The 17,896-nt window shown below is 36.0% G+C and overlaps 1 protein-coding gene across 1 annotated transcript in view; it reads right to left on the reverse strand.

Annotated features, from left to right (window-relative positions):
• GABRA1 (gamma-aminobutyric acid type A receptor subunit alpha1) overlaps positions 1-17,358 on the reverse strand; it is a 59,185-nt gene extending 41,827 nt beyond the window's left edge. Inside the window, exons 1-3 of the mRNA XM_006274646.3 lie at positions 16,944-17,358; positions 14,621-14,709; positions 10,739-10,851 (exon numbers count right to left, since the gene is read on the reverse strand). Of these exons, the coding sequence (XP_006274708.1) occupies positions 10,739-10,851; positions 14,621-14,694 (187 nt within the window). The 5' untranslated portion in view covers positions 14,695-14,709; positions 16,944-17,358. The remainder of the gene's footprint in view (positions 1-10,738; positions 10,852-14,620; positions 14,710-16,943) is intronic.
• Positions 17,359-17,896: the final 538 nt, after the last annotated feature.

Raw genomic sequence — 17,896 nt, forward strand, 5'->3', positions numbered from 1 at the left:
GGTATAAATAAAACTATGGGTTTTATTAATCCATTTAGAGGTTTAAAATATTAAAAGTAATCCTATAGAAAATAGGCTAAAAGACCTAGTGCAGGGCTTTGAAATATAGTTTCCTCATCCATCTACCTTAATATATATTGTGTATATGTATTCCTTCAAAGTTTTAAAATACTAAAATGGAGAGACTATTAAATTTAATAAAATCTTCAAGCTCAAAATGATTTTGTGTTATTGCACTATGAAGGACAACATCTAATAATACTCACAATTTATTTAAACTCTAAAAGCATAGCAACAAACAAGGAGACTCATGCCTGGGTAACAGATACAGCAGCATTGACAAAACACGTCTGTGCAAAGTTATGAAGAAAAAGCAGTAAATGTGCATGTTTGCATACATTATTGTGTTGATTTCATACATGATTGCATATTCTAACTGCATAAAATTATATTTTAAAATATGTACTGTTTTTTCTAGAGAGTATTTATCAAAATATAAAATAATTTGTGATATACTCATTCATCACTATTGTAATGAACAACATTATTGTATTGTTTTAGCAAGTCAGTGTAGAATTTACTGGGCAACAAAGGCAAATCTTTAAAAAATTACACACCTAAAATATCAATGGACAATTCTTATTCATATGAAGTATAATATTACAGCTGTAGCTGAATTTTCTCATAGTGCTTTTAAATTCTAAATATGTTATATTTAGGACTGAGTAACATGTAAATAGTACAGTGATTCTATTGACAAAAGTATTTATATGGCAACCTTCCCTCATTAGGTATCCAGTGAAATGAAGTTCGTAGTGAGAATTTAACCTCCTACCTTTGAAAGAAGCTTATGATCATTACAATGGGTATTCAACGTAGGAAAATGTTCTCACTTCCAACTTCTAACTTTAAAAAAAAATCATGAGCTGTAGCTTGTGATCTCATCCAAAGCAGCTCATAACAAAAGCAGAATTGTAGAATTGTAGAATTCACAGGATGCACAGAAATACCACTGAAAGTTATGGCAAAATAGCGTTTTCTTGTTACACTTTAATTTTGAGTGGCTCCTACAGCACTTAACCTCTAGATTGTCTGCACGTTTACACCTCTAAGTGGCTTAAAGCACTCGTTATGCAGTTCAAAGTTGTGCCACTCCAGGGCACAATTATTGTTTGATCTGCCTGACCCAGCTCCCATTCTGCGTAACTCAGCCACTCCCCAGAGCTGTGCTGCTCAAGTTGAAGGTGTGACTGCAAGCTAGCAGTAAAATGACAAGCATTTGTGTGGTTCACAGTGTAATGTGTAACAAGGCCCTTAAGCAAAGTATAAATGAGCAGCAGTGTAACTAGGGCAGGTGAAGCAGAGCACCAGTCCTGAGTGCTGACTAGGAGAGGATGCAAGATTTCCACCCCCTGGGTGTCTTTACCATGACAGAGGTAGCCCTGCATCGTCCCTGCCCACCCATAGAAGCAGCCCACACCTGGCAGTGCATTTGAGGGTGAGTGGAATGGTGTTCTTCCCACCTCTCCCCCCCAGCACCACTTTCTGCCCCCTGCCCCACCCAGGGAGTTTTTTTCTCACAGCCCTGTGCCAGTAGCCTATCTGGGGAGGGGAGCAAACAGGCTCCCATGTATGGTTCCCAGGGAGCCAGTGCCATGTGCCTGCTGCGCTTGACTTTCTCATTCTGCTGCTGCTGCCAGGGCTGTCTGCACAGGGAAGGCAGTCAGCTACGGCAGCAGTAGCAGTTGCCACTGTATTCACTGTGCAGAGATCCTGATCAGACTTCCTTTCCTCTCATCTCACCCCTGCCCCCCTGCTCTGCAATGGTCAGCATGCCAACTCCCTCCTCCCACCCTGGCTGCTGAATGAGTTCACTATGCCTCTGGAAATGAATATTAACATGCAAGTTAATAGTTAATGCAAGTTGTTTGTAAGATCGAAAGCTGAAACACAAACCACTCATGGTTCTCTATTCCGTAGAGACCAATCCATTGCTCTTCAAAGATAACTCATCAGCTTCACCAGGAGGTGGTCTCAAGACAGCAAAGTCTAGCTGCTATGCAGAAGCAAGGCATTCAGCCCCAACAGACATTAGGCCAGAGCCTCAGCTGGAGCGAGATGGCATAGCTTGATTAAATTAATTGAGCCAACTAATTTTCACTACTTAGAAAAATGGCCCATAGATTATGCTGGCTGAATTAGCAGCATAGTATGGAGTGTTATTCATAAAATATAAATCTATTATCAGTATTCTGATAGACTTGTGGCCATAATATAGACATTTAGGGGTTAGTGATATACACAGCAGAAGAGAAATGGAAAGTAAAGGTTCCATCAGTGACGTGACTGACTTCCACACAAATAGAAGAGTGAGCAGTGTCTTTTATATGTAACACTAAAGGTAATTTAAATGGTGTGACAAGACCATATGTAATGACAGTATGTACAACTATAATATAATATTGACAGTAATGTGTTTGGACTGACTGGGTTTATGCAGAATTTCTAAATCCAACAATCCTCATCTCACAGATAAACTGTGTCATTTGAGCAGCAGCACAAATGTCACCGAAGGGTCTCTTCTGTCCTACATGGGCACACAGCCTCCAGCAATAAAATAATTTACATGAGCACACTAAGAGAATAGGCCCTTCACAATTATTGGGACATTTTAAAATCCTTGTTTACAATTTATCCAATTAGGTGATTCAGCCGCGTTTTGTTAAAAGTTCCAAAAGTTATGAGTCACTTTTGAATAGGAAATAAGTTTACAACAACTGACTCATACACTGGGGATATCAATTCAGATTCTATTTTATTTTCATTTTACATTTTGATTGTCATATAATACAGGGGATAAATTTGCATTTATGATTTATTGGGGTTTGTGCTTGAACCGCAAGATCCTGAATTGTACTTAAAAAGTGAACGGGATAGCTTGGATTAGGAGAAAAATTTGAAACTACTGCAAAATTCAAGTTAAGTAATTGTTGTAATAACCAGTGACTGAAAAGGCATTGCAATAAAAAACCTGTTTCTTAAACATAACTTAATCCAGGGATTAAGGAGGAGGACCATGGGAACTTCTAGGATGGCTATGAAGATCTCAATGCAAACAGGAAGCTTCAAATGACTTTGCCTTCTCCCCTTATTTTAAATTTGCACACAGGAGAAAGTGAAAAGGGTACATAACACATCAAAAATCAGGACATGGGTGATTATTGATCAGCAAATTTTTTACACCAAATGAAAGTCATGTGCAATTCCAGTGTTAGTCTCAGATATCACAACAATACTCAAACAGGGTTCAAACTGCTGGCACAGATTCTGCAGACGTTGTAGACCAGAGCTCAGTTAGTATAAACCAGTGGAGGATGTGTCCAGCACCAACCAGTGTACTGCCACTCAAAAGTTTGCTTCTCAAGTTATGTGGAATGAAGCTAAAATAAATATTGTGTTCAAATAGAAACAGGTATGGAAATAAAATACTTTGTTTTAGCTTCTAGGGTACTTCATTCTTGCATCATATTAGGATTATACATTGAGAAGTAAATGATAAATACAAGTTTCCCTCACCAACCACAGTTTTGCCAACCACAGTTTTGAGTATTCATGCTTAATATTCTATATACCATTTTGGGTACCATGGAATACAGTTTTGACTAACCACGGTTTTCCATGGCCACGCATCAGCCCACCACCTGCTTTTTTCCCATAAGCCTTTTGTCTTACCAACCACGGTTTTGCCAACCACAGGAACTTTCAGGAACCTAACCCCAGCGGTTGGTGAGGGAAACCTATATAAATTATATAAACAGCAGAAATGTGTATTTGTATATAAGCTTATATTCAGTTTTACCTCCAGATCTCCAGGCCTGTGTTTGGCATGATATGTATTTAACTCATTTATTTTAAGGGTATATACTAGCTCCATTTAGCTGCCATCGCTAAAACACCTGCCCCAGTTGCAATTGCATTTTAATAGCAAATATCTCACTGAACTTTGTTGCATCAATGATTTGAACAGGAATATAGCTGTACCTAAGTACAATTCACCTAAGTATGAATGTTTGCAGACTATCTTTAGGAAGCAGAAGTTTAATTAGCATGCATTCTACTGCATCCAAATAAATCCTCAATATAGGCCTGAGACATGAAGGTTGTAACTGGGCACGTTACATGTGTGCTTTGATGTGCATTAACTTATTTTAATGTGCATATTACTAAAAAAAAAATGTGCTATTTAGTTAATGCACATTAAAATAAGCTAATGCACATTAAGCATCCCTTAAAAACCGTACTCTGTAGTTAATGCACATTAAGACAGGCTGATGAGCATTTTCTTATTGCCTCACAATGGAGGTATTAGATTTAATGTGCATTAACTAAAGCACGTTAATGCACATGTAGACACACCCACTACTAAAACTCAAAAATTAAGATGCTGCTAGCTATAGGGGAATTTTTTGGAAAAAGACAGATTCATACCATTGTTACAGCAATGATAAGAGGAGGTGGGAAATAAAGGGATGTTCTAAAATAACCTAAAGTTCTAGAGGGAGGGGTATTTTTTTAGAGTACAGTCACTTCCTTTTAATATCTGGCAGAGTACAATGAAGGATTAAAATAAGAAATGGATCTGAGCTTCAGACTTCGGGTTGAAAGCCATTATATTAAAATATAGACATAGTGTTCACCTATAAGCCTATCATTTAGGATCATCCTCAAAATTTAACACTTATTTCTTTTCAAAATGAAGTAGTTTGGATTTTCAGTTTATTTATCCATATCCATTTTTAGAATGGATGATCTAACAAAATAATGGGACCCACTTACAAAGATGCGCACATTCAAATCGATCTTTGTTGTGCATACTTGTGGTAAAACATAAGTGAACTATGAGTTTGTCCCATTTTTAAACAATCCAAAAGAGTTTGTGAGCATTTTGAAATGAAAGTTGCACAGACACCTATACATATTACAAACCATTACAAATAAAAAAGACACATGGGTCTTTGCAAATACTAGGTTATATGAGCACTTTAGATGAAGAGTGAGTCAAGGGAATATGGTCAGGCAGATGTTCTGCTACCTCTTTCAAAACATTCAATACCAAATCTACAGCCCATGGGGATGGTGGTTGGTTAAATATGGGTTTACATAATGATTGCACTAGCCAGACTGCTGGCCCTGAGTCAGCTTTAGCTTACAAAAGCTTTCCCACAACTGCTGCTACCATCAGCTTTACCCTTCTGCAAGGGGAAATTTTCCCATGGCATATTAAGATTCTTTTAAGGGACATAGGAGTATATAGGAGACAGATGATGGGGCCAATAATAGCCTATATTATTTTTATAGAAAGGCATAACTAACAGGACATAACCTGTAAGTGAAAACAAAGGGCCTGATTCTTCAGCCCTTATTCAAGTCATTTGAAGGTTTTATCAATATATTAGTGTGTTAGAATCAAGGCCAGAGTAAGGACCTCATGTTTCACCCTGATATCAGAGGTTTCTCTAAACTAAATCCCTGTTTCCAATCAGCCCGCAACCCTGAGTGACTTTACATCTGAGTCTAAAAGCAATTATTTTGGGTTCATGTCACCACTATATATATTTAATATATAATTAATAATATAAATATATAATATATATAATATAATAATATGAAACCCTTCAGGAATGTTACAGATACATTTATTATCATGGTATTCTCCCTCACTGTAGGTGCCAAGCCAAGTGCATTGTAAATATAATTATTTTTCCTGGGATGGTCATACAGAACTTTGAAGAGCCCATGACCACATATCATTTCTACAGTAATGATTTTCAGCTAATGTTTTGTAACTTCAACAGATCTGAGCTAAATCTCAGTGGTTCTTGCCAGAATCCAAAAAGCAGTGGGCAAGAAATAGATTTTACCAGTGTCTTTAACACCAAAATGATTATACTATATAATGAAGAATAGACTAATTGTGGAATAATTCAAATCCAGCTGGGATGCTCTAATATATCTTTCATTCAGTCACAGCTACTAAGTTCATAACACATTCAGGGATGATCACACTGGATATCTGTTCTCTTCCACCTATTATCTTATTTTGTGGAAAATCCTTCCAAAGGGGAAAAGGGACAACCTGAAAATCTGTAGGTAAGCCTGATTTCATCTCCTTTGAGCTCAGGAGATGGAGTAAAAACCTGTGTAGTGTGCAAATCCCTCTGCAAAGTAGCCCTTTCCAATATTAGCATAGCCAACTCTCTAGCCCAAAACTACCCTTTTCCCACATCCTCATCTTCCATGTCCAAAAGACTTGTTATCAGAGGTTAACAATGCATTAATTTCTCCAGGAAAATATAAGATTTCCCTGTAACATGGTATCTATTGAAGCTAATCCCTCTAGCCACACAAGAAATGTCTCCTACTCTCCTTCAGCTTCTTACAGAGCCACTAAGTTTATTTGTCAGACAGAGAGGTTGGACACTGAAAACACCTCTTTTCCATGTTCTACCTCCTTTCTTTTGCTGTCTCCGCCCCTGTGTTCTGTTCTGAAGCATGTAGCTAAAGGATCTGAATTCACAGAATCATAGAAAATTAAGGTTGGAAGGGACTAATCTAACCGCCGGCTCAAAGCAAAACCATCTCCAAATAGATCATCCCAGCCAAGGCTATGTCTACCCATAACAACTTCTAAGGATGGAGATTCCCAAACGTCTCTGGGTATCCTGTTCCAAAGTGAGGTAGTGTGTGAGAGAAAGTTTTTCCTAATATCTAATCTAAATTTCCCTTGCTGCAAACTTGAAACCATTGCTCCTTGTTTTGTCATCTGCCACCACTGAGAACAGTGTAGCTCCATCCTCTTTGGAGCCACCCTTCAGGTGGTTTAAGGTTGCTATTAAATCCTCCCTCAGTCTTCTCTTTTCCAGGCTAAATAATCCCGGTTTCCTCAGCCTCTCCTTGTAAGTCATGTTCTCCAGGACTCTAAACATTGTCATTCCCCTCTGCTGGACTCTCTCCAATTTGTCCACATCCTTTCTGTAGTTGGAGCCCAAAACTGGACACAATACTCCAGATGCAGCCTCACCAGTGTTGAATAAAGGAAAATTATCTCTTCCCTCAATCAGCTGGAAACACTCCTACTAATGAAGCCCAGTATACTGTTAACCTTCTTTGCAGCAAGGGCATACTGTTGGCTCATATTCAGCTTATTGTCCACTTAGTTTACCAGTTATTTCATTTATTCTATTTTTGAACACTCTTACTAATGGGACCTCAGCTACTTCCCTTGGCAAATAATTCTATTACCTAACTGCTTGTTTGTTTTTTTCCCTAGTGTCTAACTTGATTGTTCACCTCTTCAGCTTCAGTGCATTCCTCTTTCCGGTTTATAGGTCTTCTCCTCCTCACTTCCAGTAAATTGTTGCCCTCCTCCCCATCCCTCCATACAACCACTAGGCTGATTTTAAACATTTAAAGATTATTTCATGTTCAGTTTTCCAGACACAAATAACTGTCAATATAATTTTATGTCCACATTAATGAATGGACTCTACAGACATTATTCACTCTAGACAATTGCCTATGTTGTTGTGCCCACATATAAAGGAGGCAACCATCTAAATAACTTTATTTGTACCACAAATTATTTACAGCAGGTGCAAAGATGCAGTATAAAGGGGAGAACTGATTTTTAAAATCAGGTACAGTCTATCCAGAAAACTATCTTTTCTTGTTTTGCTGGAGTTTTTTTTTCCCCTTTTAAGATGTGCATATTAAGTTACTCTCATCTGTCATGGGCCATCTCCTCCAATGTTTTGAATTTATGCTAACAGATTAATCTTTTTTAAAAATTGAGATGTTCAAGCTGTAGACTCAACTTTACAGATGGTCCTTCTGAGCTTATCTAAACAACAAATTATAATTTTTGTATTTTATGTTAAACCATCTATTTAGCTATTCCATTAAGACAGCTCCTCTAAAGAAGATCTAATAAAAAAGTATCTAAGATATGATGGGACTTAATAAACACCTAGGAATGATACCATAGATCCTGTAAAATCTGTATGTTGTGCAAAATACAGTAACCCTTATACTGGTATCATTTTATTTCTCACCTTTTTGCCATGGTTCCTTAATGAATAGTTTCAGGTATCTGTGCTTAAGGCCCTCCAGGAGATTGAAACTGGGCATCTGAGGAATTCCCTCCTCCATTGTAACACTTACAATCTACTCTTGACCGAAAGCAGGATGCTTGTGAGGGCAAGATACAAAAATTACAGAGTGGGCGGCTCTAGATTAACTCTATAAGTGATAAAAATTATTGTAAATTTAATCCATTTAAAAACTCAATAGAAAACTCATTTTCTTGGGTTGCCCTTTCCATACTAATTTCTGTAAACATTCAAAGAAGAATTGAATATAAACAAACAAAAGACCTATAAATTAATTGAGCCATTTCTGCTAAACACTGGAAAGGAGAGAGCAAGAGCAAGCATTATTTCTAGTTTTCATATATTTGGAAAGACTTCAGTGAGGGCGTTAAGACCTAGACTTAAAGCCAAGTACTGAAATATCCATCTATTTAACACAGCCCTTTCCCTGGGAAAAAGCAAAATATGAGATACGTGTATCATATAGTGTTTATAAGGGGAGTCCATGAAAAGAGTGACATGCTGGATGATGGTGAGGTCTGCTGTGGCACTGATTTAAAATCAGCTCGATATAGTCATGAAGAAACGTCATCAATACTATCATCTCAAAACTGTATGGTAGATGATGCAAACTGAATTTGTAGTTTTAGAACTGATTCTTCACATCATAAAAATGTTAATAAATGAATATCTTTGTTGACACTTGGTTAGAGAGCCCAAATTCTTGTTCTGAAGGAAATGAATGGCGAGTCTTCATTGACTACATTGGAAGGAAGATGATTTATAGAACTGACATGAAGACCACACCCCTTTTCCACTCCATACAACATCACAAAGAGCTATACTAGAGAGAAACAAAATTATCACTGAATATCCAACTGTATTTAATATCGTGGTTCATATATCTCCTTCAATATTTGTAATCTCAGAGAACATTTCCCAATCCACTTTCCTCACTAGAAAAAGTGTTTATATAAAAAAATTCAAAATTAATGCCTAAAATGGACTCTGATTCATTTTAATTTCAGGGTTACTATTTACTACCAATGCCTTTACTACCTGTTGATAACAAATCATCACATTAGGGTCTCATATTTTTTAATAAATCATCATTTGTGCAAAATGTCAAATGAGAAATAGGCACCAGTACTTGAACATTTCTGATTGATATATGTTGGCTTGTACAACTTGATTGTTAATTTATTTATTGCCTTTTACATTATAGTCACCTAGTATACTAGTTGCCTTAAATCTAAAATTTTATTAATTAAGGTAAAGGAACAGGAATTTACATGAATGCAGACACAATATCAGAACATCTAGTGGACAAAGGGATTGCTTGTTTTTATTGCATATTATCTTCAAAATTACATTCAGAATCCATAATATAGAAAACCCCATTGTTTTCTATGATTCCTAAAATAAGAAAATGATTTATAAATCGAGGTTTATATTAACATCAAGGAAATCAGTAAAATTAAACCACGTATAATTTTTTGCCCAGTATTTAAAGATTATTTCAAAACAGAAGAATTAACACACCCTATTAAAATGCACATATATTTTATAACTTATTTTTTATGCCTAGGAAATGATATATCAATTATTTTATAATTTATTGATCTCAAAAGGAAGGGCTTCTGATTAAAATGTATTGAAAGCTAATATATGAGGGAAAACAATTTCAATTATATAGCTGTGGGGAGAGGGGTTGTTTGTTTCTTAGAAAGTAGGATGGAAAACAAACTGTGGTTTCTCAAAGGAGAATAAATTGCAGTTGTTCAAAATCATTGCAAAGCAGAGGTTTCTAGCTGTAGGTCTATCAGCTTCATCATTATAGATGACCAAGTGCTGAATCAGTGCAATATAGCAGAGCAAGACAAAATATTGTTTCCTATTCTCATTCTAAATAAGGAGACATTACGTCCTGCTAAAGATGCAGGCATGGTTTTAACTTTGAGAAAGGATAACAGTTTAACAATCTTGCTTTAGACTTGTGTCATTGAATAGAGAGATTTATAGGCCTTTGTGAAATGGAGAGATTGTTAAGCTAAACCCTGATATCCTTAACTAACCCAAATCCTGTTAACCTTACTGGAACATTTACCTGTCTAAAAAATGGAAGATTCTGGTCTTTGGCATGAATCCTCTTATGAGCAAAATCCACAGGAATGTTTTGTGTATTCTTTAGTAGCTAAGACCTTCTAAGATCTACAGCTCACTGAAAACAGTCAAATCTGGGACCATGATTTTTATCCTTCATGGAGAACCCTCAGTAAATTAAGAAAATTATCCACTGAACTGCAAATTACAGATTTTGCCAGTAATGTATGGCATGTGTATATATATATATATATATATATATATATATATATATATGTGTGTGTGTGTGTGTGTGTTTGTATGTGTGTGTGTGTGTGTGTGTGTGTGAGAGAGAGAAAGGTATGGACGGATGTTTTACTAGCATGTCTAGCATATCAAAAGGATTATATAAATCTATAAACAAAAGAAATCAGGATTGGATGTAAAGTAATGTTTTTAGGCCTAAGGCTTTCTATTAGAGTAAAATTTAAAGTTACAATATAACACACCTCCCAATCCTGGTCTCAGGCGGTTATCATAGCCATCTAGCAGACGGTCCAGTATTCTGGTAAATATGGTAGTGTTGTCTTTAATTTCATCTTGTAATGAAGTTTGTCCATAGCTGAAATCAGTTAACATAAAACATTAATCCATGAGTAACCCTACGAAATAATGATGAAAAAATCTGCTTAATCTTGCCTATCCTGATTTAGGGAAACAAAGTCTCTTGTATAAAACCCAATTGTAGTGCATTATGTGCTTCTTATTCTCAAGCATTTTCTTTTTAAAATATACATTTTTAATAAATGAAAAGTAAGCAGAACCTCAGTCCTTTATTGCTTACCTCACTATTCATTGATTGTCCTAACATTTCAATGTATGTTTACAATAAAATTTGTATTTTTCAGGAAATGATAATGTACTTTAATTTAAAACATATAACTGCCTGTGATCCAAAGAAGGGCAACCTAAATTAAGACTAAGTGGATTTAAAACTCAGAAAGTATATGCTAGAATAATGAGAAAATATAAAAGGTACAGAGACAAATTTTTCTGAACCCCTGTATGATCCTAATGACATATTTATGGAGTTATGTCACCTATCAGAGCCAAAGCATAGCATTTCCCACTAATTTAACTGAATGATTGGTATTAACACATATATCTCTTATGTAGGTTTATTTTGGCTTTCTTTTATTTCTGTTTTTCCAATAGGAGATTCATATAGCTGATGTTTAAAAACGTAATCAAGACATGTTGATATAGAAATCTTCCACCTTTCTACCCACTACTCCTAATACAACAGGCCTAATGCACCCAAAAGTCCCACTGAAGACAGTGGAAAGTTTCCATAAATTAGGATAGCAGAATCAAACTTTTTGGGCTTGCTTATAATGATCCCACTTACACTTGTGTAAAACAGGAGTAATATTGTAGGTGTGATGATTGAGGAAATAAATAGAAGGAAAATCATTTTAATTAATGAAGTTATGGTAATGTAAGAAAGGCATAAATGTGATCAGAATAAACCTCTTTCCTAACCACCTGAAATCCTTGCCAAATACAGATTATAGCATGTTTCTTTTAATCATTTACTATAGCTGTCTCGGTGATGATAAATCCTGATATACTTACTCTCTCCATTAAACTCCCAATAAAAATGTCTGCCATTACCCGTATTGAACCCAAATTGTTTTTCAATACAAAATGTTGACACCAAATACTATTGCTGTTTGCTACTGAATCAGGTAACCAATATGGTGCAGATAAACTTTCTGTAGAATGAGATCTTGTTGAAAAGTTACCCTCATGGCCAACATGTTTCCTGTATGGACATTACTGAAGAAGAACAATGATCTGCCAACACCATTTGTTCTAACCAGCCAAGAAATTAATGTGTCAAGTGATTATTTTCTATTAACAGTATTATCTCCCTAAAGTCTTATCAATTTAAAAATAGCAGGGGGATACTGCTGGGGAATCCATCTACGTGACCTATTATGTGGAACAGAAAAAAAACCAAAACATTGGTATGTTGTTTTCCAATATGATTTTAAATAATTATACCATGCGTTTAAACAACTATCAGTTTACTTCACAGTTTTCACCAACTTTTTTCACTAAAAAGCATTATTTAGGGCACAGTTTTTAATACAGTGGTAGGAATGTATAATGAAAATATAAAAAGTTCTATACATAATGAGTAGAATAACATAACAAATACACTTTTCAATAAAAAAATTATGAATATCTCTACTAATGTAGCGTGTTTTCTTTCAACTATCATAAACAAACATCTCCAGTTTGAGAATTTGCTTTTGAATCTGGCAGTAATATTTTAAGTAAAAGATGGAAATATTTTTTCCTTCATTTTATATGTTACTTTTAGCCTAATTAGCCAATTATGTTGGGTGTATCGCCATATTTTTTCTTAATGCATAGTACATTTGAAAATATATTTTCAGGTGCATTACATTCAGCTGTAACCTGGACTCTTCTCTAAATTAAATTCTATATAGAGACTTTTTGTCAGTAAACAAACTGCTGTGCATGCACTTCTCAAGGATAGCAGAAGGTCATCAAGATTAACATGGAAGTGGGGTACAAGAACACTTTGCTAAGTCTGGTGAGAAATAAATGAGTTTACAATAGGCAAAGGAGGGGAAAGAGTAGTAGACTTCTGCCAAAGTAGTCTGAGAAGATGCAAGAAAATATAATGATGTCATTAATTGTATTTTGGAACATGGAATTTTCAGCACCTTTACCTCTTCTTCCCTTATTTTTTCCAAATGTGAAAAATAGTCTTAATCAAGTGACATTCCCATATAACATAGACAGTGTGTACAAGGGCACGTATACAATATGTTATAAATCCAAAGTAACAATGACCTTTTCCACTGCAATTTATCTGAATCCGAGAAACCAGTTTTAGTAAAATAGCCCTAATGTTGATCTTTTCTTTCTGTGAAGAGAAGCCTGTAGCTCTTCTGCATCTCAGTAATTTTATTTAATTAGAAAATCATAGTTGCCATGAGGAACTAATCAAAGTCTAAAATTAAAGAAAAATAAAGCTGATCTGGATAAAATGGCTCCGTGAACTCATATGTTTTATGTAAAATTCATACATTTTGAAGAAAAAATGTCAAAGTTACTGTACAGGATTGTAGTTTCATACTAAACCACTGTATAATAAAACACTGTACACTAACTCCATCTACAGGTCATTATATTAGTGACACTTGATATCATTTTTCAAGAGCAGTCAAATGCATTTTAATTCTCATTTCAGAACACACACAATACCTGTGCAGTGAAACATATTCTGCATAATACTTTAGATGCATAGCATAAAACTAATTATCTAATGAAGAGTTTACATTTTCCATTTTGGACAGAATTTTAAATAAGTTTGTTGAACAGGAGTGGGGCCTCTATTTTCCCAGCTTATTTCTGCAACACACATTAAGATGTGTACAACCTTCAAATTTCTATTTTTTAGAAGAAACACCCATGAAAAATAGACCTTTTAGGACAGCGAAAAAGATACCGCAACATTATTTATATTAATCGTCACATAGGATTATTGCTAGGATTCTAGTATTTTTAAATGTAAATCATTATATTTTTTATTTCCCCATGCCCCTAATGTAATTTGGATCGTACATTTTCTTTTCAGAATACTTTAGATGTTATAATTACATAGTCATGAATTATCTCAACTTTAGTGCTCTCTATATAGTCTAGTATACAAACAACATGGACTTTCAAACCCAATGATCTTTTTAGGGAATTGATCCTACGGCCTTTAACTCTCTTTACCAAAAAGAGGCTGGTTTCATAAGTAAGGGGTACTTTTATGAGTAAGCTATTGCAGGACCAGGCAGAAGCCTTTTAAAAATAATAATAATAATAACAAAAAACAGGTTAGGGCCTAATCTTTTCTCAGTCTAGAAGCAGATGAAAGTTTTACTTCTAATTACACTGAAATCAGGAGTAGTGCATAATACTTAAATAAAATGTCTTAATAACACTTTTCTTCCTTTTATGAATTAAAATCACAGGTGAAATACAAAATAGAGTCTCATCTTCTTTGTTTGGGAATATAAATGATAATATTTTATAGGTATTCAAATGATAGTTGAACTTCAATAGGCTTCAAATAACTTCTGATGACGATTTCTTTAGTAATATTTGAATAAAGGTGTTATGCATGGAATTTGTACCATTATTTCACTCATCCCTTTTTGAGACTTAGCTGATATTTGAGTAGAAAGTAATATCCCGCATGCTCTTAGTAGTAGTGCAATCTATGTGAAATGTGTTTCTTATGCTTTTGAAACAGACTTAAAAGTTCCATTTTTTATTATTATTTTTAAAAATATTTCCCCCACCTTCTTCCAGTCAGTGCATTCAAAAGGAGGCCCCAGGCCCAAAGATAGTCACAAAGTGCCACAATTCTCTTCATGATGGGCTCTGAAAGCTGGAAAGGAAAATAATGATAAACATCCCTTTTGCTAAGACAGTTGTTATGGAAAATACAACAGGAGACAAGTAACTTTAGTTGAATAATTGGATATCAGCTAATGACCTTACAGTGCTAAAGCACATCATTCAGAATTGGGTAAATCATTACATTTTAAAAACCCTAATAATTTTCCTTCTAATATTCTATTTCTGGACATAGAAATATTTGTGCTTTACTATGTTGCAATTGATGTTTAAGTTTATTCCTATTACTCTTGAACTTCTTTAAAAAAAGAGGTGTATTACTTAATAAAAGTTCTAAGTTCCAAACTAAGTTGAAAAGATTATTGTTCAGTGTCTTTCTGAGTTGAAAATATAGATTTTTTCCATGGCATCTCCAAAATCAAATATAATTGCTTAATAATAGCTTTTTACTGACTGAAATGCAAATATGCCATTTGGAATGGCTCAGTAGATGATGCCACTGACTGTAACAGTGTTTCCTTTTCTATAAGTATTTTCCTTTGGTATTATGGTAGCAACTTTCTTCAAAAGATGTTACTACTTCATTTGTTATGCTTATTGAAACATCAGTGTTTCAGAAGCAGTGTAATGTTTTGAATCTCATTCTGGAAGCTATTACTAAATATGCATGCTAATACTTTTGTCAGGCTAAAGGACACACTTTATAATCAAACCATGTGCTTACTGCCTACACCCCATATTTTAAATCTCTAGCTAGTCCCCCTAGCTGCTACTAGGAAATGTTTCACATAAACAGTCTCTCCCTCTGCTCCCCTCCCCCCCCCCATGCCTTCTGTACCCCTTCCTCTTAACTTAATGCAAACATGCATTTCATTAAGTGAAAGGTAAGATTACCTTCCCCATTTATCATTCCACTGATGCTAAAAACAAACTTAGCTAGTATTTATGGAATCAATTATCAATATTCAGTAGACTGCCTAGCTGGTGCTGCAAGTCTCTCTCTCTCTCTCTCTCTCTCTCTCTGTGTATGTATAGATATATAGATATGTAGATATAATATATCTATGTACACACACACACACACACACATAACATACTGCGTGTGTGTGCTGGAATCCATTCAGTTGCTACCCTTCATTAAATTAAAGGAAAGGAAAAAAAGAATCTGAAATCCAACACTTAAAATGAGTAATGAATTGGAATAGTTTAAGACATCTATGAAAATAAAGTACTGTACATTTCCATGTTGTGGTACCTTTAAATAATTCTACCCCAATTCACTGCACACTCTCAGGGACAATTTAAATCAATAAAGCATCATTACAAAGCGGCATGTAAGCAATGAAGTATAATTAATGTGTTTATAGTAAAATGATCTGGAGATAAACATTCAGTACATTTGAGCTAATCTAGCTGGATGTGAAGCAGACGAGCTGAACGAGTTGAATCAGAAAAGCAATGATTAGAGATCGTCAGGGTAAGAGATTGCATCTTAAGTTGCACTGTTATCATTCCCCCTTTAAAGATTGAGAGAAAACATCTGTAGCCTCAAAGCCACCATCTCTTATTACTATTAACTTTTGGTTTTGCAAAAAGGGGCTTCAGTGTAACAAAGAAGCAGATCCTTATTTACTGTCTGCCTTGAGCTGATTGATTCCCCCTTAAAGAAAACCATAAGGAAGCTATAATTGCTAGAAAAGTAAAGTTTCTTGCAACCTGAAAAAAGCAGTTCGACAATACCAGCCCTCCCAACCCAGCCCCCAGCCCTCCCCACTCCGGAGACATTATTTTAAATAGTCTAGAGTTTTCCTATTCAAAATGGGAGAGACCCACACATCTGTGATCATTTCAGTAGCGACCATTGCAAAAGATGCATTCCGATCCCCCTGTTTTTTTCCCGTGCTGAGAGCTTTGCCTTATTCCGAGCAGTAGCTTGACTTGCTTTCCTTGCTGCCTTTTAACTTTGTATTTTCCCCCCGTCACTAAGAAGTCCACCCCGTTCCCTAAAATAGATATTTTTCTAAGGGACCCTTTAAAATCAATGACTATAAAATTGCCAATCGATCCTTGCGCATCGTTAACCTGGGGACACACACACACACACACACACACACACACACACACACACACACACAAATAAAGGATTTGGATGTACCTGCTAAGGGGGTTGGGGGGGGGGGGGAACGGTCGTCCCTATACCTCTGTGTTATTCCAGAAAAACCTGGGCGATCAACGGTCTGTTAGCAGTAAATAAGCAGCTCTTACCGAGAACCCCTCTGGGCACAGGTTCGCAGAATCGCTGAAAAAGTCTGCCAGAGAAAATCGCCCAAGAAATCAAGGCTGCTTGAAGGTAAGGAGCCCTTGGAGTGGCTGAGGCTGCGCTGCCTTTCTCGGCTCTGCCTCTCAGTCATTCGGTCCCTGCCATCATGGACTCTGCCGGTGCTTCGGTCTTGGAGATTTAACACCCAAATTTCTTTTCCCAATATTCAGACCGCAGCTATACAACAAAAGCTTTCTCTTTACCAAGACAGTAGTAATACGTCCCAGGGTAAACCGGATGTGAAATAGGCTGTGACTTCATGCCAGAGAGATTTTATTTTAGAAAGGAAGGTGGTACCAAGCTCTCATCTAGAGACCAATCCGCCCATTTTTTATATGCAGCACAATTTAACTTCCAGTGCTCTCGCCCTAATCCCTTTCTCTCTGGCTGCAGACTCAAATCCTTCTACAATCTGCAGCATTATTATGATTTTGGGGGGAGGGTGTACGTTTGGGGGGGTGGGAGCTTACACTCGGAATCTTTTGACACCTGCAGTTTACAAAACAGGCTATTTTAAGGCTCGTGCATTCAAAATACAACCCATCTGCGTTAGCAATCGACCTTTGATCAAATATTTAATCGCTGCATAAATATGAATGAAAGCAAGCTAGGAGACACAGGCGATGCAGCGCGGGGTGTGTGTGTGTGTGTGTGTGTGTGTGTGTGTGTGTGTGTGCATATATATATATATATTGTGTGCATGTCGACAGACACAGATGGTAGCCATGGATATAGATATGTAGAGAGCTACACCGCGATGCATAGTGATGGCAATTAAACTCAAGGAATATGCATTTTGGATGAAGGCTGTAGGCAATCCGTTCATAACCCTGTGGCTTTTTTTCGTGGGTAGGTGACCTGTTTGTCTAGAAGCGTCTGTTTGCTGTTGACGACATGG

The sequence above is a fragment of the Alligator mississippiensis genome, chromosome 9 (genome assembly GCF_030867095.1).
Source record: "Alligator mississippiensis isolate rAllMis1 chromosome 9, rAllMis1, whole genome shotgun sequence".
Lineage (NCBI taxonomy): Eukaryota > Metazoa > Chordata > Crocodylia > Alligatoridae > Alligator > Alligator mississippiensis.